This window comes from Epinephelus fuscoguttatus, linkage group LG22 (assembly GCF_011397635.1).
Source record: "Epinephelus fuscoguttatus linkage group LG22, E.fuscoguttatus.final_Chr_v1".
Classification (NCBI taxonomy): domain Eukaryota; kingdom Metazoa; phylum Chordata; class Actinopteri; order Perciformes; family Serranidae; genus Epinephelus; species Epinephelus fuscoguttatus.
This window is the reverse complement of record NC_064773.1, coordinates 1,087,968-1,113,429: the sequence shown is the minus strand read 5'-3', so window position 1 is coordinate 1,113,429 and position 25,462 is coordinate 1,087,968. Positions and strand designations below refer to the sequence as shown.

The 25,462-nt window shown below is 44.1% G+C and overlaps 1 protein-coding gene across 1 annotated transcript in view; it reads right to left on the bottom strand.

Annotated features, from left to right (window-relative positions):
* The window catches only part of LOC125882777 (thyrotropin-releasing hormone-degrading ectoenzyme-like), a 275,288-nt gene that overhangs the window by 188,707 nt on the left and 61,119 nt on the right, over positions 1–25,462 (bottom strand). Inside the window, exon 4 of the mRNA XM_049566632.1 lies at positions 14,130–14,256. Coding sequence (XP_049422589.1) covers positions 14,130–14,256 — 127 coding nt within the window. The remainder of the gene's footprint in view (positions 1–14,129; positions 14,257–25,462) is intronic.

The window sequence follows — 25,462 nt, the reverse complement described above, 5'->3', positions numbered from 1 at the left end:
ACAACGAAGTGCATTTACTCAAAATATTTCCATCTTTCCACCAACATGGAACAGATTCTGTTGCAACACAGTCTCACTCTGAAGTCATCGACTTCTGGTGCCAGACACAGACAAGACAGACCGTCCTTAAATGACGGCATGATACGTGATCGGTTGCTATTATTGCGTAACAGCAAGAACAAGTTAAGATGGCACAAGTCTGAGTAGGGTGTAGGGCAGAGGGTGTGATGGATGGGACACACCCAGGGTACCTTGGACGTCATATGTGGACGTGGGAAGTCCATGACCAAACGTGGACATGTGACGAGGTCGCAGGGAGGACGAGTCATCTGTTCCAGTTCTTGCACCTAATTTTGAACCGTTTGGAGCACTTCATCCAAGAATTAATCACCACAGAACCCAAAAAGTTGGTTCTCAGGTGGAACCCAAAAGGAGCAGGGTTTCTTTTGATTTTTAGTGTGAACCATGATGACATCAGGGGGCGTGTCATATTTTAAAAAGAGAGGATGGAGAAGTCAAGTGAGAAATCAAACAACAAGAGCGTGCAGTCGTGGTCATAGTGCAGTAACAGTTGGTCCATGCTTGTGTTTCAGGGAAAAAAGCCTGTTCGCATTCTAAAGTTGTGAAATGCCGCCACTTTGTCAGTGATTTTGACGTCGGACACCTGACGCCTTCTTAAGTGGTGGTAAAATAGGCAGCTGGTCGGGTGAACAGTACCTGTGGTGACAGTATGATTCATGGACAGACAGCAGCAGTTCATAACGCGGCTGGAAAACACCTGCTGGATGGCGTCAGGTTGAAACACTGCCAGTAACAATATAATATAAGGAGCAGGAAAGTCCATATAAGGCGGGAGGGACTGTTGGTTGATGGGTCCAACAAACGCAGGACTTTCACTTGGGGGCCCACTGTCCTGGTGTTGGTTGCAGCATATGATATGTCGACTGCTTTCAGAAAGTAAACTTGCTTTAATGGTTCATTACGTGGAAGGTTATCCACTAAAGATTAAGTGGTGAATGGACCTGCACTTGTATAGCTCCTTTCTCACCTGACCACTCAAAGTGCTTCTTACACTACGAGTCACATCCACACACACACACACACACACACACACACACTGATGGCTGAGGCAGGTGCTACTCATTTATACACCCATGGAACAGCCATCGGGAACAATTTAGGGTTCAGGACCTTGCTCAAGGATACCTGGTCATGGAGGATCCAGGGATCGAACAGCTGATCATCCGATTAGTGGACGACCCGCTCTACCTCCTGATCCACAGCCAGTCTCCCGTGTGCCCCTCGATGTCACAGTTTCATTACACACAACAAAATTTCAGGACTTTTCCAAAACTATAATGATCTTTACTAATTCAATGACTTTTCCAGGCCTGGAAAATGTGATTATGAAATTTCAAGATTTTTCCATGTTTTTAATGACCATGGGAACCCGAGTGTGTCACCCGCACAAAGAAGCTAGTGTACAGGAATGTGTCGCTCGGCAACAGTCCAGTCCAGCTGCAGAACTATTTGTGTGGGCGGAGCCAAGTAAATCATTCAATAAACAAACAAGTCAGAATCATCTGTTGCTTCTTATTGTTGACTAATAAACAGGACTGTTGAGTAAATATCACACTCAAGGTCGTGCTGTTGTACTGAGTGTTGTACTCTGATCACTGCGACCGAATCACCGTGCTGATATTCAGTACAATCCCAGTTTCCCACCATCGTCACATTCCTCCCATATTTCTCCTGATTTATGACAAAATTTCACACCTCTCTCGCTTTTTCGTTATCACAACCTGTTTCTGGCTCTGTGCAGAGTGTGTGTCAACCCGACGACTCCTAAAGTCTGTTTCCACCCACACGACATTACAGCTGCACAGTGACGTGGAAGAGAGCTGCTCGCTCCTCGACCTCCTCGGTGAGAGACGTGGAGGGAACTGAGAGAAAGACATACTCAGCAAATTTCAGACGTCTTGGAGAAAAGAATCACAGTTTCTTAAGTTACGTTTTAAAGGACAGGAGCGTACAATCTAGCACAGCAAATTTTCGGTGGGACACAGAGTGATGAAATGAATGAATAAAAACTGATGAATATCAAGTTCACACCAGAGAGGTGAATTATCCTTTACTGAGCATTAAAAGTTAAATTAAAAGTATCTCATATAAAGATGCTGCTGCAGTGTTTTCACTATATTGTTGTTGTTCTTCAGACGTCTCTGAAACTCAAACCTACAGCAGCAAAATACAAAACACACATTAATGCAGCTGTAATATTAATCCAAAACATTTTACTGCTCGGTACTTTTACTTTCTATACTTTATATTACTGTTGGCTGATAAATACTTTTACTTTGGGTACTTTAAGTAGTTTAAGTATCTGAAAATACTCACATATTTTAAGTTCAGTAAGGTTTTGAATCCAGGACTTGTATTGCTGGAGTATTTTCACAGGCTGGTGTTCATACTTTTACTACTAGCAGAGTGTGTCAGATTCAGCACAGAGTTCAGACACAGCGTCCCCGAGCAGATAAAGTCCTGATGAACCATCGTCATGGTTGAACAGGCTCAGAGATTTAAACTATTAACAGAGAAGGAATCAAAGTTTATTTGATGCTGATATTAAGCTACAATTAAAGCTCCTCTTCCAAGATGTTCCTTTGTGTTTGCAAAAGGAACTAATGTGTGCACGACGTGTGATTTGGGAGTTGCAGCTGGCAAAAATTAGTTGCTTAAAAACAGAAACTTGAAGTTGTTTTGGTGTTGACGCTGACACTAAGAAGCCTGTTGGTCAGAGACATTTGCAGATGTTAATCAGATGTGCAGTGACGCCGTCCTCACCTCAGTGAAACCACAGTAAAGTTTCACAGTAGAATAAAACAGCTTGTTCCAGTTATAGCTGCATCACTAGATGAGGTGACTTCAGACTGACAGCTGCTTCACACGTGGTAACATACATTATCTTTTTTAATTAAACACTTGTCTTTATGTAGTGCAGTCTCCCATTGTGTTTAAGATGAAGCGTGACTTCATGTGACAATGTTTTCATCACAGTTTGATCCCCAGCGCCGCGGTGCAAAAAAAATATGTCACTTTAACTCAAAGCTGAAGAAATAAACTCTCATACTGTCTCACTCAGTCTGCACAGCTAATTATTCCAGTCTCTGTTGTGTCACCAGCGTATGGACATGTGAAAATGAAAACCAGGAAGCTTAAAATTTCAAGGCTCGTGCATTTGTGTGTTTATAGCCTCTTTTACTATTTGACCTATCTGTGTGTTACTTGTGCTCATAAGAGACTCCAGACTATAGCACATAACTCCACAATGTATACTGCGCCCTGCTTCAGTCGGCCACGTTGTTTCACTGTGATGTTTGGTTTTGATTTGAGGTGTGGAGGTTTGATCAGGAAGTAGTGGGCCTACATACAGGACAGGACTAGGTAAGGTAAGGCTAGGTAAGGTAAGGCTAGGTAAAGTAAGGTAAGGCTAGGTATGGTAAGGCTATAGCTACACTGTGCCAATAAACTTGGGTACAGCATCTAGTTTGATGTCTGCACACTGTACGATGAATCACAGGCTATGACGTACGTCCATCTACGTCAATACAGAAGAAAAAAACATTATCTGCGCCCCTTCAGTTGGTGGTGATGTAGCGACATAGTGCTTTTATTTTGAAAGAGACTGTATCAAACTGTACATTTCCTGTGAAAACAGAAGTGTATTTTGAAAACAGACAATGCATGTAACAGGCTGAAGTTGACACGGCGTCCCAGAACGTCAACAACCAACACACCCAGGGTACCTTGGACACCATATGTGGACGTGGAAAGTCCATGACCAAATGTGGACATGTGACGAGGTCGATATGTGAGATGGTTGTCTCAAATTTCTGACACTGTCAGAGTTTGATCCCAGGCTGTCTCTGATCACAGACGGTGACAACGACCATCCTTGAACCTCTCTCTCTCTGTGCGATGTAGGACCACCATGATCAAAGTTATCGTCACGTTTCTTTACCGCTGGTCGTCTTCAGTCTGGGACAGACCAGAGTCACACAGCTTCAGTCTGTTTGCACTGATATGCTTTCATTTATCAAATCTCCTCTCTCCTTAACTCCACGTGATAGAAAAGGTTTCTGGGACCACAGAGAGCCTCCGCAGGCGAGATCTATATATGATTTATATTGTTGTTTGGTGAACTCTTCCTTCAGTGTCACTCTGGACGGTAGATGTTGAGATATGTGGACCACAGTCGGACAGACAGAATGACGCCTTTGTCTCTAACGGGACAGAAAAAGATTCTTTATTGTTGTGATCTGTATCTTCCTCCGACTGTCCGGGCACTTTTCCCTCTGTCTCTTTAAATTTGTATCTCAGCTCATCATTTCTCTCTGTGTGTCTCTCGGGGGAGCTCGATGCCCTGCATGACAACAGATGGAGCCCTGAGGCTCTGGGACCACACACACACACACACACACACACACACACACACACACACACAGGCAGAGAGCTGGCAGCAGTGGGGTGGGGTAAGAGGCAAGCTGTGGTAAAGACTGATGTCAACATCAGTATGAATGCACACACACACACACACACACACACACACACACACACACACACACACACACTCACACACACACTCACAAAGAGCCTATGGTTATGTGGATATATGTAGATGAACAGGATGAACACACACACGGCGGATTTATAATGGAAGAATGCATTCAGTCACTGCTGACACACACACACACACACACACACACACACACACACACACACTCAGAAAAACAGGAAATATCTGAGTAGATTTAAAACAGAAAATGAAATCAAAGACGGATTCACACAGAGGGAGTTTGCTCTCTTTGCATTTCTGTGTTTACCACAGTTCACACTTGAATTTGGAGCTAATTTGAGTTTCAGAACTTCAAAACACTGAGCTGGAGGGGGCATCTGGGGATTTTTGGGACGACTGCTTGGCACAATATCAGTGCATCCCTCTGGTGACTCCATCCATCCATCCATGTGAGAGTCTGACTCCTGCTCCGCAGCACACTCAGCGACACAGACATCTTGTTCCCGTCGACTTTCTTTATCAACTCCTGCAGGATCATCAAGCAAATCTAAGCATGCTGGGAGGTGTAGTCCCTGCTGTGTGTCCTCAGTCTGCCCTGTAACAATATGTCAGAGGAGCCAGAAACACTGAGACCGACTGATAAACCGACAGCTTTTATCATCCACTCCTGAATAAGATGCTGAGATACCTGAAGGCTGACACACGGGGCAGCTGCTTTATCTCCACCGTCAAGAAAGTCAGTCACGGACGATCAACACCACCTCTCTGTCTGAGGAAACACAGCAGCGTCTGTACTTCCTCTGAAAACATCTCCACCCTTCCACGCTCAGATGTTGGAGTTTGGTTTGTAATTTCAGATTTGAGCAACGAATCACAAAGTTTGTTCAACAACAGCAATGTTGGCATCACACATTTCTGCAAACCACAGATATGAAACATTTGTACATCATTATGCAGCTGATACACTGAAACTTTACATTTCAACAAAACTGTAGTTAACGTGTAACTACGTTTAGGCACAAACACCACTTGGGTAAGTTAGGAAAATATCATGTTTTAGCTTAAATACAACCACAGTCTCTGATGCAAACACCCCCATGTGTCTCTAGAAACAACCATGATTGATGCTGCAGACATCTTGGAAATGTTGCAATATGTTGCTAAAATACACCACAGTTTGATGGCCCCAACACCGCTCAAAATGCCGCAATGTAATGCTAAAAAATACCATGTCTCCAAAAAACATCCAGGTCTGATGGCACAAACACTGCTGGAAATGCAGCAATATGTGGCCAAAACACACCGAGGTTTGATGGCACAAACACCGCTGGAAATGCAGCAATATGTGGCCAAAAAACATCCAGGTTTGATGGCACAAACACCGCTGGAAATGCAGCAATATGTGGCCAAAAAACATCCAGGTTTGATGGCACAAACACCGCTGGAAATGCAGCAATATGTGGCCAAAAAACATCCAGGTTTGATGGCACAAACACCGCTGGAAATACAGCAATATGTGGCCAAAAAATATCCAGGTTTGATGGCACAAACACCACTGGAAATGCAGCAATATGTGGCCAAAAAACATCCAGGTTTGATGGCACAAACACCACTGGAAATACAGCACTATTTGGCCAAAAATCACCCAGGTTTGGTGTTGCCAACACCGCTGGAAATGCAGCAATATGTGGCCAAAAAACATCCAGGTTTGATGGCACAAACACCGCTGGAAATGCAGCAATATGTGGCCAAAACACATCCAGGTTTGATGGCACAAACACCGCTGGAAATGCAGCAATATGTGGCCAAAAAACATCCAGGTTTGATGGCACAAACACCGCTGGAAATGCAGCAATATGTGGCCAAAAAACATCCAGGTTTGATGGCACAAACACCGCTGGAAATACAGCAATATGTGGCCAAAACACACCCAGGTTTGATGGCACAAACACCGCTGGAAATACAGCAATATGTGGCCAAAAAACATCCAGGTTTGATGGCACAAACACCACTGGAAATGCAGCAATATGTGGCCAAAAAACATCCAGGTTTGATGGCACAAACACCGCTGGAAATGCAGCAATATGTGGCCAAAACACACCCAGGTTTGGTGGTGCAAACACCGCTGGAAATGCAGCAATATGTGGCCAAAAAACATCCAGGTTTGATGGCACAAACACCGCTGGAAATGCAGCAATATGTGGCCAAAAAACATCCAGGTTTGATGGCACAAACACCGCTGGAAATGCAGCAATATGTGGCCAAAAAACATCCAGGTTTGATGGCACAAACACCACTGGAAATACAGCAATATGTGGCCAAAACAAACCCAGGTTTGATGGCACAAACACCGCTGGAAATGCAGCAATATGTGTCCAAAAAACATCCAGATTTGATGGCACAAACACCGCTGGAAATGCAGCAATATGTGGCCAAAAAACATCCAGGTTTGATGGCACAAACACCGCTGGAAATGCAGCAATATGTGGCCAAAAAACATCCAGGTTTGATGGCACAAACACCGCTGGAAATGCAGCAATATGTGGCCAAAACACACCCAGGTTTGATGGCACAAACACCGCTGGAAATGCAGCAATATGTGGCCAAAAAACATCCAGGTTTGATGGCACAAACACCGCTGGAAATGCAGCAATATGTGGCCAAAAAACATCCAGGTTTGATGGCACAAACACCGCTGGAAATGCAGCAATATGTGACCAAAACACACCCAGGTTTGATGGCACAAACACCGCTGGAAATGCAGCAATATGTGGCCAAAACAAACCCAGGTTTGATGGCACAAACACCGCTGGAAATGCAGCAATATGTGGCCAAAACACACCCAGGTTTGATGGCACAAACACCGCTGGAAATGCAGCAATATGTGGCCAAAACAAACCCAGGTTTGATGGCACAAACACCGCCTGGAAACGCCTCTATGTGTGTCAGTAACCCACAGACTGGATGGCACAATATGTTTAGTATAGATTTACAGCTCTTATTTATAACCTCATCGTCTCCTCCTGGCCGTCACCTGGCCTTATGTTTGACCTCTTGGCACCAAAGAGTCTGTAAGAAGCTGCAGATTTTCAGGCTGGTGCCTTTGTGTGTTTCAGAGTCACGGCCTGAACCAGAGTGGACAGAGTGTTCACAGTCAGCGCCCTGAGGCTCTGGATCAACCTGCCCGAGGCGATGAGGCTGGCTGAGTCAAACTGTCTTTGAAGCCTCCTCTTTAAAAAGTATTTTATCGGAGAGCTTATCCTTTTCTTTATGTTTCTATAAATAAAGCTTATTATCATGATTATGTTACAACAGAGACTCTCCTCTCTACAGTTGTGTCAGGATCTGCTCGGAGTGTAAAGCTTTAACCCCTGAGATACTGGACAGAAACAGTTGAAACTATCTACCTGAGAAATCTGTGCCGACTGCAGAGAGTCTGCGTGCTGGAGGACCAAACGTGAGCTGGCTCTGCCTCGTATATTGTTGACACTTTTGGCTCGGCTTTAGGAATGTGGTTGATTTGGAGTGAGAATCAGCTCCAGTTAGCAGCACGCAGCAAAGCTTTGGGCAAATGTTGACGCCTGGAATTAGACCAGAGCACTTGGGCCGATTCTAGTGCGTCATTGATCACGAGTCTGGCGCCAGTCCAACAGCCCAGTGTGCCAAGTTTACTGAACTGAAGGGCACGGTTCAGCAAAAACATTTTTACCACCTGAGTCTGAAGCATCCTGAACGCTAACACCAGGTCCTGTGCTGGTTTTCATGTGGAACAGAAGAACTCAGATAAATGACAATTTCTGTCCACAGATCATGAATGAAGCTCCGCTCACATTTTACTGACTGTGACCTCGTTTTCCTCTGCGATATATAAATTCTGTTGCTCTATGGAAACAGCACAATCATGACTGGAAGTAAGGACGACTCACAAATGCCACATGTGCAGTCTCACAGTTATGATGCTAAAATCATTAAAAAAAAAAAAAAAGAAATATAACTTTTTCTGCAACAGTTTTCCAGGTACCCACAAGTGTTACCAGCAGATGCTGTTTTCATCTCGTCATAGTTCATCATCAGTAAATTAGGAAGTTTTATAAATGTTTCTTGTTTATTAACTTTACATTATTCCACGTTTTATCCCTGTTTGATTTATGGTAATATCGTGTGGCCAAATTCATCCCCCTCAAATCTGCAGCAACTTGTTCCACTGTTCAGGAACCTTCTTTCAGTGAGTGATATAAATGTTCACAGATATTCTTCTCTACCATCATCGTTTAGCATCTGTTCCTCCTTACTTTTTATAAATCCAAACACGGCCAGTCCTCCCTCAGATTTTCAGAATTTTGGCATCAACTTGGTACCAAAGTATCGTGACATCTCTAGCATGTCGAGCAGGCACGTGCGCAGACAGACCTCAGGTGGTGCTCAAGCAGTCGAGCCCCTCCCCCTCCCTCTTGGCAGCCTCAGGAGTGTTTGTCACTCATGTGACATTAAACCACTATTAAAACATTTCAGTACAGCGAGCCTCATGTCAGCAATAACCCACCATTAAAGGGATAGTGCAGCCAAAAATGAAAATTCAGCCATTATCTACTCACCCCCGACACACGTGAGCGCGGTGCCCAGAGAGGCAGTCAGAGCTACAGGCTACAATGAGGCTAAAAACAGAGTTCAAATGAGGTTTTTCCAAACAACTTTTTATGTCGGGGCTTCAGGACACTTGGATCACTACGGACGAGCAGTATGGAGATATTTTGTGGTTTCAATGATGTGTTTTTGGACGTTTGAATCTGGGGCGCCGTCAGCCTCCATTAGGTGGAGTTGTGTTGCTACCTCCTCTCCCCTTGGATCTCTGCAAGTGATGTGAGGACTCTAAAACTTCACCTGAGCCTCCCTCGCCATATGGGTGAGTAGATAATGGCTGAATTTACATTTCTGGGTGCACTATACCTTTAAATTTAACAACAAGTACGATAGTCTGGCATTAATCCACACCGTCTCCCTTCAACTCTCTGGCTGATTTGGGTTCAACAGCTGCGCGTGGTGAGCAAGGACAGACACCAAACTACTTTCCCACTTCCATGTGTCTTCATCAACCAAAACTCAACTTGTAATATTGTCTACATCTCCCGCACTGCGGCTTTGATAATCAGTTTAACAAATCTGACATGCGGTTTGGTGCTGCAACAACATGAGATGCGCAGAGGAGCGTGAAGAGTCTGTTCTCTGGGATTATTTGATTAAAGATTATCTAGAAGATAATTATAAGAACTAATATGTGACTACGTGTATGTGTAGCAGCTGTTGGGTGAATATAGTACTTCAGCCTACTTCTGGTGCAGGCAGACATGTAGAAACCTCCTGGCAGGGCGCGCTTTGCAAGTGAAGAAAACAAATTTCCGCATGTGAAAATTTTTTGTGGAAGGGATGCCCCTTTTTTAATCTTGAGCAGCTGCCTCAGGAAAAGTCTGTGCACGGCACTGATGTAAAGTGTTCTGTATTTTGTTTCTATGCTTGACAGATTGTCTTGTTTTGTTACAGCATAAAGTCCCAGATGAAACCAAACATAACGTATCTCCAGGTTAAGATATTTTCATTTTCTCAGACAGTTTGAAAGATCCCACGTCTCTAGATTACTCCCTGACCTCAGCAGGCTCCTAAAACCATTTTAAACCCTTTGGAAGACGATGAAACGTCATGATAATCCAGTTAACACCAGAGCTTTTCTGAGCTCTTGACAAGTTGACATCTTTGAGATACAAGGTTTTCACCTGACATCACCTGGTCAGGACCACAGGAAGTGACATCACCCTTTTATAATGCAGCTAACGTCAGTGTAAAGGTCATGAAGGGGAAGCAAATGTCAAGTCTAATCTGGGCGGACGGAAGCAAACAGGAAGCTTTGATTGAAAGTGAATGTATAATGTGATGAATGAATGTGGACAGGAAGGAAGTGTGTGACATATACAATACGGAGCCGCGGCGATCACATTAGCTTGTTTGGGCGTGGAGAGGAAAAAAGGAAATGCACCGCTGTGACATGGCTAATTGATTCTGGCAGGACAGAAGTGTAAAACACAAACAATTATGAAGACAGAAGAAGAAGAAGAAGGAGGGCGGGGTGAAATTCAACTGTTCTGACACATCTCATTAACTTGGAGAGGAAAGAAGGCAGTGTAAGCACCAGACATGGTCACACACAACTGTACAGTCACTTTTGGGGAGGTGGACCTGCTGCTGGGAGGCTGAAAGCTTAGCAGCATGAACCAAAAGCTGTGGCCCAGAGAGAGAGAGTGTGTCCTCATGTCGCACTGAAAACGAAAAAGTCTGATAGAAAGCTGCATCAGGTGATCCACCTGCCGACCCAGAGTCAGGATGGTGTCCTGAAGAAGGAGCAACAGATAACTGCATAAGACCACAAACCTTTTCAAGAACTCAGGAGCTTCACCTCCGTTATCAGTGCAGCCACTTATACTGAATACTGAACCATGTTCGTTATACACAAACCAACTTTCCAACAGCTGGAAACCTGGTGTAGAGACACATGCCCAAAAGCAAAACCCATATTTCTGGTCAGAAGGAGAAACACACCTACTGTAGCCCCTTTGACACTGCCAGATTTTCGGTGAATGTTGGGCCGTTTTGCCGGCAAGCCGCGAGCGTTTAGACACATAGCGCCGGATTGGCGAGTTGATCCGAGGTGCCCAATTTTCCTCCTCGTAGGGTAGACATATTGGTGGAACCCTTTTAGTTTAAACAGACCGAGGCGGCCTTCTGCAACGGGAGGAGCTGTTGATGACTTGTGGGAGGAGCTGTTGATGACTTGTGGGAGGAGCTGTTGATGACTTGTGGGAGGAGCTGTTGATGACTTGTGGAGGAGCTGTTGATGACTTGTGGGAGGAGCTGTTGATGACTTGTGGGAGGGGCTGTTGATGACTTGTGGGAGGAGCTGTTGATGACTTGTGGGAGGGGCTGTTGATGACTTGTGGGAGGAGCTGTTGATGACTTGTGGGAGGGGCTGTTGATGACTTGTGGGAGGAGCTGTTGATGACTTGTGGGAGGAGCTGTTGATGACTTGTGGGAGGGGCTGTTGATGACTTGTGGGAGGAGCTGTTGATGACTTGTGGGAGGAGCTGTTGATGACTTGTGGGAGGAGCTGGTGATGACTTGTGGGAGGGGCTGGTGATGACTTGTGGGAGGGGCTGTTGATGACTTGTGGGAGGGGCTGTTGATGACTTGTGGGAGGAGCTGTTGATGACTTGTGGGAGGGGCTGTTGATGACTTGTGGGAGGAGCTGTTGATGACACTGCACGTGCGAGCCACTGGCGGTGGATAAACAGGAAACAGCTGATAGCAGGAATTAGCGAGCAGCTAGTAGCAAGAGGGAAACACAAACCTGACAGACACTGTAAAGATGAGCAACTGGGGAGACAAGGAATTGCGCGCCCTCCTTGTCCTCGCAAACAGATGACAGGGACGGTGAAGGACGGGCCGACTTACGAGAGAATCGCCGAAGGACTGACCAGCCGCGGCTTCCCTCCCACGTCACTGTTTACGTCACACGCTGAGCTACACGTTTTGTTACTTGCTCACGCCCCCCATTGCCCCGAAAAAGGCACATTCTGTATAAACAAAAGTAGGTAGGCGGCATTTTGCTGCACTCCCCGATTTTGTTTTTATACTGCCAATGCTGAAAAAACACTGATTGAGCTTTCCTGCAAATTTGCACAACTCCTGTTTTAAAGGGCTTTTGAAACATCATGAAAGACATAGACAAAAAAATATCACCAGGTTTTTGGAGATGCACAAATCAATCAATCAATCAATCAATCAATCAATTTTATTTATAAAGCCCAATATCACAAATCACAATTTGCCTCACAGGGCTTTACAGCATACGACATCCCTCTGTCCTTATGACCCTCACAGCTGATCAGGAAAAACTCCCCAAAAAACCCTTTAACGGGGGAAAAACGGTAGAAACCTCAGGAAGAGCAACTGAGGAGGGATCCCTCTTCCAGGACGGACAGACGTGCAATAGATGTCGTACAGAACAGATCAGCATGATAAATTAACAGTAATCCATATGACACAATGAGACAGAGAGAGAGAGAGAGAGAGAGAGAGAGAGAGAGAGAGAGAGAGATGCAGGTAATGACAGTAGCTTACAACAACATTATTGAAAGTAATAATATTATATCATAATATTATATTATATAAATATCACCACGCCAACCTTTTCGAGATGGTGGTTGAAGATATGACAGAGAGGCTGCGTCCACGCGGTCCAACATGTCCACCACCAGAGCTAAATTCGGAGAGATCCTGTTTTGATGCAAAGAAGCAAAATGGCGCCAGCGGCCCCAGCTGTTCCACTTTTCCATATTTTAACATGATAATGACGTGTTAACCAGAGGATGCATGGCTGCATGTAAAGGCAAATATTGCTGGAGCTGTCTTTTTCATTAGTCATGTAAATGCTATGTTGGGAATATTGTTGGTTTTTTGAGAATAAGGTTAAAAAAAAAAAAAAAAACAGAATATTTTGTGAGTGTAAACTTTGTCACTTCAGTCTTTATTTCAAGAGCCACTTCGACTTTTTTCAGCACTTCAACTTCACATCTTAGTTTAGTTAATTCCAGTGCATCGTTATCAGCTGTTACTACAAATGCATTCAAGTTATTTCATCTGTTTTAGCTTTGCAGTGGCAGTGAGTTCACTTTACTTCATTGATTACATAACCAGCTCCGACATGACTCCATGAATCAGTTGGGACCAGGTTGGCTTTAAGGGCTCATTTTCGCTCAGCGTTAAATGCAGACATGGGCGGAGCCTTCTGTTCATATTTGTGCACGCTTTCTGAAAGCTAACGGACATGGATGACACACAGGAATAGCAGCAGAGATGGTGGAGGCAGTGGAGTGTCATTTGATGTGACCGTAGGACACGGCGAAGACTGATGTATTCAATGACCTCACAGACCAACGCCGTCTGCAGCTCTATTTGCTGTATCTATGTCATCATAAAGGACACGTGGAGGTATGAGGGCAGTGATGTTTACAGTGTTTGAAATGCATCTATTTGGGTACTTAAAGGAAGAATAAATGAGGCCAGTACAGGTGCAGTCGTCACTTTGCTGAGTGTTGACACATCCTTCCACTGAACCCTCTTCTCATTTAACTAAATAAGCTACAACGTCTGAAGACAAACGCCCGACTGAGGTTCAGTTCCCAGAGCTAATCACACTGTACATCCCCCCGACACACGGGAAGAAAGGCAGGACAGAGTGTTTTCTTTGCCTGATGTGAGTACAAATTGATGAACCAAACAGTAATTGTACGAAGGACAAAGAGTTGGCTGACTTCCCTAAAAAGGGGGCAGCCCAGGAAGGGGAGCTGTTGTCTCTCTCCTAATTTGGATGAGCAGGAGGATGGGAAGTTATCAGTGTGCTTTTTATTCTACGAGAGCTGACAGGGAGTCAAACATCAGAGGGACAGGAACCAAATCAGAGGAAGTGCACAGCGTCAAAGGAAGGAGGAGACGTCAGCAGACTTACCGAGCTTGGGCAGTGAGTACTGGACTTTAAAGTAGTCCTGGTAAAATCCCAGAAGCCTCTTGGTGATGTGGAGAGCGTAGTCCCCTGCGCCACTAGAAATGGCATCCGGCCGAGCGTACAGGCGGATCTAAAAACAAAAGGCACAGAAAAGAGAAATGGAATCAGGCCGATCTGAATAGAGACAGATCTAAAAACAGATACAGAGACAGTGCATGCTGCAGAGACCAAAATGGAATTAAGCCAAGTTTTTAGGCAGAGAGGGAAATTAAATCTGGCAGAGTTTACGATCAAATCTACAAGGAGACAAACAGAGGAGGGCTGAGTGTATATTAAACTCTACAGAGGACTTAATATAATCAGGTGGAGTTTAAGTTCAAATCTACGGAGAGACGGAAATTAAATTTGAGGTTTTTTTGTCTAAATGTACACAGAGTCACAGAAATGGAGCCAGGCCAGTGTTCGCCGGGTCAGGCCTACAGAGAGGATAAGTGAATCAGGCCGAGCTCGTGTTCAGCTCTCTGCTGGAGTCACGTTGAGTTTCGGTTCAGATCCACAGGAAGAAAAATAGATTTACAGCTGCGAGCAGAAAACATCGACTTTTAGAAACAAGAGGGCAGAAAATGAAAGAAAGGTAAAATTTTGCTTCAGGTGGATTCCAATATTTCTCACAGTCAGACAAATAAGTGTCGGGAACCCTCCTTTAATGATTCTGCTTCCACTCAAACTTCAGCTGCTCCCAGAGATTCATCTTCGAAACTTCTTCAACTTTACTTCAAACTGACAAATATTACATCTAAGACCAAACCCTCGACGGGCCTCTGTCAGATACCCACATCTGCCCCTTTACACTCACACTACACAGCCTCAGTTATGATACAACACTTAAACTAGAGTCACCACCCTGTGGTTGTGTGACTCCGCCCACCAGTCCACCCTGTGGTTGAATGACTCCGCCCACCAGTCCACCCTGTGGTTGTATGACTCCGCCCACCAGTCCACCTTGTGGTTGTATGACTCTTCCCACCAGTCCACTCTGTGGTTGTATGACTCCGCCCACCAGTCCACCCTGTGGTTGTATGACTCCGCCCACCAGTCCACCCTGTGGTTGTATGACTCCGCCCACCAGTCCAGTGTCTCTGACAGTCTCCATCCATGTCAGTGAAAACATGGATGCTTCACACACAGAAGATCTATACAATCAGCACAGTTTCAAGATTAGAGTCACCAATTCAGTATCTGACCAAATGTCTCCCCTTCTGTTCCTGAGATATGACGTTAAAACATGATGATGTCACAGTCAAGCTGACCTTTGACCTTTGACCTTCATTATGTGACTGTGAGTTTTGTCAGAATTTGTGAATGAATTCTTCAGTTATGGCCAAAAAAGTGTTTTGTGAGGTCACACTGACCTTTGACTTTCCACCTCAAAGTTCGAATCAGTTTATTCTTAGGTCCAAATGACGTTTGTGCCAAATTTGAAGAAATTCCCTAAAGCTATTCTTGAGATATCACATTCATAAAAATCAAACAGGTGCAAGGTCAAAGAGATCTTGACCTTTGACCACCAAACTCTGATCAGTTCATCGTTGAGTCAACATTTGTGCCAAATCTGTAGATATTCCCTTGAGGTGGTTTTGACATATGTTCTCAAGGATGAGACAGTCAGACGGATGGACAACCCAAAATCAAAGTGGCTGTCACCAGCACAGAGGCATAAACAGACAGACGGCCCTCAGGAGACCAACAGCAGTGTTTTAATTTGTCACATGACTCTCTGGAGGCCACGTTGAGTCCCTATTTTCCGGCCTTCCTCACATGGTTCAGCTCCATCAACTCTCTCCACAAAAACATCTTTCTGTCACTTTAATAAGCTAAAAAGAATAAATAAATAATAAGAATAAATAAAGAATAATAATAAGAATTGTCCTGTTTTGTTTTATTTGTAATTTAGTTGGTTTGTGTCAAAATGTTCTGATCAGTCAGAAGAGTGTATACAGTATGTTTCCCTCTGTGTTCACTTGGTTTAGTCTGTTACTAACTTTAACTTCAGTTGTTACAGTCTGAGTTAGGTTTTGTTCAGATGTCATGGATCCTGAGAATCTTTGCATATTTTGTAAAATGGTTCATGTTCAGTTTGATTAAAACCTCTTTTTTAAATCCCACCTGTGACTCCTGACAGCTCGACCCTCACAGGACAACGACTGTCACTGTGGCTGCAGCTTCACTTATTTAAGGTCATGCGTGTGTGTCTGTGAGATGAGTCTGCTGGCTGACACGCAACATGTTTCAGGCGCTCTGCGGGGGAAGATCAAACGCTGTCATGTGTCTGTTTATTACAAATTCATGTTTGCTATGTTGAATTATCACCTGTTTGACTCTCATGTTGATCATATCAAGGTTTCATCACACTGTCGTACATGAAACTAAAAACATCTTAATGTCAACAGTGAATAATTCTTCAATGTAAATCTGTCTGTCACCAACTCACACGACAGCTGATCTACCAAACATCAATCAAGAATCAATACAACCAGGTCACATGACTGCAGTGACCTCACTGTGGACCTCATTTATAGACCATCACTATGATAGTATGTGTGTGTGTGTGTGTGTGTGTGTGTGTGTGTGTCTGTTGGTGGGATGTCCCGGAAATGTCAAGCACATTTCTGTGAGTTTGAGCAACTCGGTCTCACTCTGAAGTCATCAACTACCAGCACTTGGTCGGCGACTTCCAGCGTCAGACACTGACAAAAAAAGGCCTCCTTTCACATTGGCATGATACACTGCTGGTCACCATTAACTTGGCAATGTCAGCGGGAAATGCAGCGGACAACAACAAAAATTAAGGTGGCGAAAGTCTGAGTAGAGTGGGTGAGGGCTGTTCACTTACCATATGAATGTAAAGACGAACCCTGTTCTTTTTCCTGAACCCAACCACGTGTGTGTGTGTGTGTGTGTGTGTGTGTGTGTGTGTGTGTGTGTGTGTGTGTGTGTGTTGGCAGAGAGTTTAGCCAGGACACTTTATTAAACTCTGCACTAAGTACAGAACAAACAGCAGTTAGCATTAATGTATGCATTAATATTACTGGAATTTAAATGGGCTCGTTACTTTTGATCACAGCAGCCTGTTCCTGGGTTATTTTCCTGGTTCTGAGCTAACGTCAGCTGTAGACATGCACCTGGCCAGGTCAGCAGCATTCAGTGTGTGTGTGTGTCTGTGTGTGTATTATAGAGTGTGACAGACAGAGGGGAAGAGAAGGTGTTGGTTGAATTATTGCACACCATGTTTCTGTAAGTTATTACAGCGGTCGACCCGCTCTCATATACAGTGCAGAGGTGACTCACCCGACCTTACAGCGGCTCTATGAGTCAATCAGTCAGCATCAGACTGTTGGTACACACACACACACACACACACACACACACGCCGACGCTTCAGACAAATTGAGTTGCTGTTCATGAATTACAGACATTATTTTTCCCTCCTAGAGATCAAGGACAAAAATTAGGGCTGTCGTGGTGAGTTACAGTCTGAGTGAGAGATGTGAGTCACTCTGTAAAGGATCAACCTCAGAGTGTTTGTGTTTCTGTAAATAACTGTGATGACTTTTATGTCATTAGGCCTGTTGTGATGAGCAGTTACTGTCACGTGTCTGAGAAGCAGCTGTTGTTGCACTTTAAAAACTGGCTTGTGTTTGATGTGAGGGCTCATTGAAGCAGGATATCTGAACACATGCTTATTGTTCATCACAGTGATAGTGGATACAATGGATACTCTCCAAATAAGTTATTTCTATGTGCAGTAACTGGGAAGGTAATTCAATTACTTTTGAGGAAAGTAACCAATTTGTAGTGACCTGGTTTACACACCTTCAGTGATGTCCATCATCATATTAAACTCCACTGTATACATCTCATCCTACAATAACGTGAAGGTGGAATATTGATCACCATGGTGACGTCATTATACATATGTAAGGGATGATGCCCAACAAGGTGTCCACTATCGCTTTTTAATGGCGGACGTAAATGGAGGACGACTTCCTCTATCCTGCTTATACCATGATCACTTACCAAAGAAATATCAAGACTATTCATTCATATTTTTATGCTTTTTGCAGTCAAAGTTTTTCATGAGCCAAAAGTCGGGTTGATGTTGTAACGCCTGAGGGTTTGTCTAATACCTGGAACAATCATTACCGCCCTGTAAGGACCTCTGGAAACGTTATTCAGTGCTCCAGTAAATAGGACGACCCTTAGATACGACCTCGCAACAGGAGATAGTCTAGTCCACTAAGTCGATGGAACCCTTTGACCCAGCTATTAGCCTTAAAGCTAACGTTGTGCTAGCAAGATTAAAAGTCCTGTACTTTGAAATTAACTGTGTAAATGAGCTGCTAAAGTTAGCTTCAGAGACCAAAACTGTTTTTGTACCAGGCTCTAAACATGTTTATTTCTACATGTTGACATGGTCAGGTCTGTGGGGACTGAGCTGCTCTTGGAGCCAGCCTCTAGTGGACATTAGAGGAACTGCAGTTTTCAGTACTTTGGCGTTGGCTTCAATTTTCAGCCCTGACGGTTGCAGCTTGATGCGCACATAAAAAATAACAAGAATATAATTTTATAGCCATGATACCTTTAAACTAAATGCTAAAATCAGCATGCTAACATGTTGGTGTTTAGCAGATTTAGTGATTAGTATGTTCACCATTTTAGTTTAGCATCTTAGCATGCTAACATTTGCTTATTACCAGATGTTAGCATCTAAAAAAATTTCACAAATTACACCGCAGTCATGTGACATAACATCATCATCACAACGAGGCTGTAAAGACACGTTCGCTGTGATGATGTTTTGACGTCTCATTTAGCCACTTGTTGGCAACCGTCTTCTTTAAGACCGAGACATTCTCACTTTGACCTTGCCACATATCGACGTTTGGTCATGGACTTTCCACGTCAACATATGACATGCGAGGTACCCTGGGTACTCACTTTCAAAATAACTATGTCGGTAAAACACCATCAATTGAACACACGTGGTTGGGTCCAGCCCATCCTACTCGGACTTTCGCCGCCTTATTTTTGTTCTTGTCCAGCAGCGTTTCTCCCTGATGCCACTGGGCACGTTACTCTATAATGGCGACCGGCTGTGTATCAAGCCAGCGTTAAAGGACGCCTCTTTTTAATCGCTGTCTGACGCCAGAAGTCACTGCCCAAGTGCTGGATTTCGACAACTGGAGTGAGACTCCATTGCAGTGGGGTATATACTGATGTATTTTATGTTGTAGAACAAAATGTGAAAGTCTCTTCAGCTTGTGTTAACCACACACCTTATTTCAGACATCTAACCAAAAACACGTTGACTTCAAGACGAGCGAAAAGGAAGTGCTAACATGCTAACTCATTTCTGAGTTTCATTTCTGCACCTCTTCATATGATCATAAATCAAAGCACTGGACTAAATGAAATGTTGGCCTGCTGGTGGCGCTAGATAAAAAGATCCCCAAAGATGATATAATCAGGGGAACATGAATAGGTGTAATAAATGTCATGGTAATCCATCCAACAGTCATCAAGATATTTGGACCAAAGTTTCAAACCAACAGAGAGACAGACGTTCCCATCAGAGCTATCGTGGCTAAAAGGTCCAGCAGAATTCAAAGTGAAGCCTCAAACAACATTTAACTGTGGGCTGTAAACATTTTATAGGAGCTGTGTTTGCAGAGAAACAGACTGAGGAGGAAACCTGCGGCTGTTTACCCGCAGAAAACACACAACAGCATTTAATGTCTGTCTGTGAAACCTTCGCAGCCTCATTGAAATAAAGCAAAAACTTTGTGATCGATATTTTCAACCTTCTTTGATAGTGACTTGGTTTTTGTTACTGTGGTATCAATCTGCCCGTCTGCTGTGATTCTGCAGCTCTGTCAGAAACGTTTCACTTCACTGACCCCCGACTGATTCTTTAAACTGAAGTGATTCTTTCAGGCTGACAAACAGACAGACAGAAAGACATCTGCTCCATCTCAGTCCATTTTCTTAAGAAAAAAAAAACAGTTTCTGAGCTAAAAGCAATTTGGCAAGTTTGCAAGAGAAAATGAGCTGCTGTCTGATCCAATAGACATCCAGTATCTGCGGTCAGCTGCTCCATATCTGACTGCACACAGAGACGCTCTCAAGCATCTGTTCATTATTCTGTATGAAACAAAGTATTAAACATTAAGGTGATTCAGCTGCAGCTCTCTCAGCAGCGAGGTGACACCACAGGAAGCAGAATCATCAGAATCCACCTGCTGTCTGAAACGCGCATCACAACATTTGTGCCTATTGTATAAATATAAAGAGGGATTTATGGAGCATTGAGAGGTCACCGTGGCTCTGCAGCCTGGAGACACACTGCAGCCAACATCCTAAAAATCTAACCACATGTCGAAAACTGTGGTTGGCCAGTTTGTCTGCTTGTCTTTCCTCCTTTGAGTCTGTGGTGCCGACAACCTCAGGCGAGTTCAGGGAATGACTCAGTAATCATTTAATGATCTGACCTTCTGCTCACCGCAATCACAGCTGTCAGTCACAGCCAAGGAAACAGCAGGAACCTCCTGCTCACTAACGAGACAAGTTACCTGGATGTAACCCCGCTTCTATGATGTCATACAGCTGCAGTCAAACATTACTCAACCCTCATCACTAATTAGGGTTATTTAGAAAGTGTACCAACTTTCATCTGTTTGCAAAAAGCAAATCAAACAAGAACAATTCAAACAACTCAGCATAACTAATATCTACAAGTTCACTCATTCATTCATTTTTTGTAACCGTTTATTCTGTGAGAGGGTAGTCGTGAGGGGGTGGAGCCTATCCCAGCTGACACTGGGCAGAAGGTCACAGGACTGACACAAAGAGACGTCAAACACCAGGCCTGGCTCGGGGGTTGTTGACGATGCATGTTGAGAAATATGGCTAAATCAAGAGAATTGTCCAAAACATCATCATCCTCACTGCGACCTCGTCACATGTCCACGTTTGGTCATGGACTTTCCACGTCCACATATGGCGTCCAAGGTACCCTGGGTGTGTTGGTTGTTGACGTTCTGGGACGCCGTGTCAACTTCAGCCTGTTACATGCATTGTCTGTTTTCAAAATACACTTCTGTTTTCACAGGAAATGTACAGTTTGATACAGTCTCTTTCAAAATAAAAGTTGCAAGCAGCGTTGGGCGGGACCTCGGACTCACGCCGTTTTGGCTTCCAGTTCACGTAGACACTAGCTATGTTTCTATCCAAAAGTGATTTGAATCATTGGGAAATTAAAAGAAATACGAATCCTGTGTGTTTCCATTAAATGTACGGACTTTGGTGAAAACTACGATCTCGCGCGAGTTTTCCGCAGAACCGGAAACAAAACAAGTCTCACATTCTTCTTCTTCGATGTCTTCTGGCGGTTGGCAACCAGCTTGTAAATGCATTACCGCCTTCCCAACCCGGAGTGTGGATATCACCATGGAGAGAGGTGCGCTACGTCAGACTTAATTTGAACATAACTGTTTCCATCCCCTGTTTTGCAAATCAACATTTTTTTGAATCAACCAAAACCCGGCTAAAGCGAGCGTATTTTAGTTTGTGTGAATCAGGGGATTTTAATTTGAATTTTGGCGTTTCCATCATAATTTTCCGATGCGATACTTCTCGATGCGCATCTAAACAGGCTGATGGAAACATGGCTAGTTATAGACAAAAGTTTTAGACAATTTTAGACCCCTCTCCACTCTAGCTCACAGCTGAGAATTTCTCCACATTTGCTGATGTTACTTTCAGAGGCACTCGCTCACTTCCTGTTGGATTCAGGTCAGGGGTGTCAGTGGGTGATTTGTAGGTCTCGATGAGACGAACAAGCCAGTTTTAGTTTGAGCTTTCTACGACATTCCTACGGGCGGCAGCGGCCATTTTAGTGTGTCTAGGTGGTGCTAGAGAGCCCATTTTGACACTTTTGGGGTTATTTTTTTAATTTTATCAAATTTTTCGCCAGTCCTCACATGTGTGCCAATTTTGGTGAGTTTTTCAGCATGCTTTGGGGTCAAATTTTGTTTTTTTGCCCACCAATGGGGCCCCATGTCATGCAGTAGGTGCCCTTTTTTCCTTCTCACCCCTGCACTTCAAACATCCTGAGTCCATCACTGAGAGAGAGAGACATGCTGCGTGAGAGACCAGGCAGATGGAGGTGGCTTTAAAATGTCTCAAACTCCTTCCTCTCATTCCCAAACCGTAGGTCCAATCGTCAATCTGAACGTCGATCTTGGTCGCAAGTTTAAGATGTCTAGCTCACAGCTGACACATTTGCTGATGTTTCTTTAAGAGGCACTATCTCACTTCCTGTTGGATTTAGGTCAGGTGTGTCAGGTCACATGATTTGTAGGTCTTTATGAAACGAACAAGCCAGTCTTGGTTTGATCTTTCTATGACATTCCTACGGGCGGCAGTGGCCATTTTAGTGTGTCTAGGTGGCACGAAGATCATCAGGAGGTTTTGTGTCTCGTCACCTGTAAGAGCCCATAAAATCCAAACCGTTCGAATAATGACAAAGTTATTCAGAAGATCTGTTCAGCAGGGTTTGGCCTGTGATGTGTGCGAGTTTGAGGCTGATACGATAAACAGTGGGCCATTTTAATGTGTCTAGATAGCACAAAGACATTCTCTGCCTTCAGCCGAGGTCCCTAATAAAAGCACTATGTTGGTACAACACTGCCAAATGATGTTTCTTTCCTTCAACATCACACACACACACACACACACACACACACACACACACACACACACACACACACGTGGTTATGTTTAGGAAAAAAGGACAGAGTTCAGCTTCAGAATCTTACAGGACACAAACACCACTCTCCCGGGTGAAAGTCAGTGTTTGTTGGATCCCACCACGTTTCCCCCTGATGCCGCTGGATGCTGTTCAACTGTAACAGCAACCAGTCGTGTATCATGCCAATGTTAAAGGACATTTTTAATCACGGTGTCTGACACAGGAAGTCACAGACCAAGCGTTGGATTTCGACGACTTCAAAGTGAGACTGCGTTGTCCAAAAAGTTAAGAGAGGAGATCCTTAGCTTTCATTAACAAGGAAAAGGATACAAAAGATAGTAAAGGCAAACTGCTGTTCATTCAGCCACACCTGTCAGGTGGATGGTAACGGAGAAACACTCTCTAACACAGAGTTTAACTCGTTTGTGACCAAAATTTGAAAAAAAATAAATCTACTGAGTACAGAAAACGTCTTGGATCTTTAACTTGAAACTGTGGAGATGGGAGCAAAACAAAAGTGTTGATTGATTGGAGAGAAAAAGACGAAGGTACTCATTCATGAATTCAAAGTTTTCTTTGCTTTTTGTGAAAGATGAGAGAGAAAGAGAGAGAACACAACAAGAGACACTGCTTTTATAAAAAGGGTTGCAAACCAAAAAGGTTGGAAACCACTGGTTTGATCCTTAATGAAAAGAGGATTAAGAATCAAAGGTCATTTGTTTTCTTTATTGGACAGGTTTTTCTGACAGTGAAGTTACAGACAGGAAACAGGAAACAGGGAGGGACGAGTTCGACATGCAACAAAGGTCCCTGACTGGAATCCAACCAGCAACACTGCCGTCCAACAGTCTGTTTTATTTGATCAGGTTATTATGTTTTTTAATTCAAAACTCTGAACTGAAAAGAACCAACAGCTGTCAGATGAATGTGAGACGCATCCAGCTGCATGAACCGGAAACACTTCAGTAAAGTGCCTCAAACTGTGTTTAAACATTTGAACTGTTTAAAAACTGAGCTGTCCCTTTAATAAAGTGATGAGTGGGGAACAGCTCTGACTCTCCTCTGTGTGTGTGTGTGTGTGTGTGTGTGTGTGTGTGTGTGTGTGTGTGTGTGTGTGTGTGTGACGGACGCAGCACATAATCAGTCTGATCCTCTAATGACACACAAACATCGTCAGCTGACGGCTGCTGATGATGTCACCGATCAATACGCATGTATCAGCTGCAGAGTCAATGAAAAAATAATCCACCTGCACACAGATACAACTGTGTGTGTGTGTGTGTGTGTGTGAGTGTGTGTGTGTGTGTGTGAGTGTGTGTGTGTGTGTGTTGGATGGTTTTCCTGTCAGAGAGAGAAACCACCTCACTGTCAGCTGAAGGACGACAGAGACCGGCTATCAAACTCACTGTACACACACACACACAAATACACACTCAGAGATACACACAGTGCACACAGATAAAATGCACACACACACACACCATGATGCAATGCTGCTGTACCATTGCTGTCATTTCACAAACACACACACACATACACACACACACACACACACACAGGTAAACACCAGTGTCCCAGTAACGTCACTCCACCATCTCTTCCTCAGTTTCACTTCCATCCTGATAAATTGTGTTTGCACTCAGCTGGAGTCTGGACACACACACACACACACACACACTGTAAATCATGTTCTACATATGTGTGTGTGTATATTAAGTGTGTAACAACACGGAACGGGAAACATGCTGTCTGCTGCTCCCACCGCCAAACCAGAACACTCTACTGCACTGAGACACACTGGGAGGACGCTACGCTAAGCTAGCTCATCACAAGATGGTTATCAACGCTATTATCAGACCAGATATGGAAGATCCTACAATAACCTGGGCCATGGCGAGAAAGAGCGGTGGATAAAAACCATCATCATCCTCACTGTGACCTCGTCACATGTCCACGTTTGGTCATGGACTTTCCACGTCCACATATGACGTCCAAGGTACCCTGGGTGTGTTGGTTGTTGACGTTCTGGGACGCCGTGTCAACTTCAGCCTGTTACATGCATTGTCTGTTTTCAAAATACACTTCTGTTTTCACAGGAAATGTACAGTTTGATACAGTCTCTTTCAAAATAAAAGCACTACGTCGGTACAACACTGCCAACTGACGTTTGTTTCCTTCAACAACACACACACGTGGTTAAGCTTAGGCAAAACGAACAGGGTTTGGCTTTACAATCTTACAGGAAGTGAACACTGGCCTCCTGGGTGACAGTCCGTGGTTGTTGGACCCATCCAGCCCTCCTGCCTGCCCTACTTTGACTTCAGCCCTTTAACTCACGTTGTTGTCCGGCCAGTAAATTCTCTTTCAGGTTGTAGCAGCACTAGATAAACGACTGTACTGTACAGTTTTCATGCCGTCTCAGCAGAGAGAGGGAAATCAGAGAGCTGAACCGATTCATATTTGATGGTAAGCTGTTTGATCATCATCATCATCATCATCATCATCACTGACACCAACAATACTGATA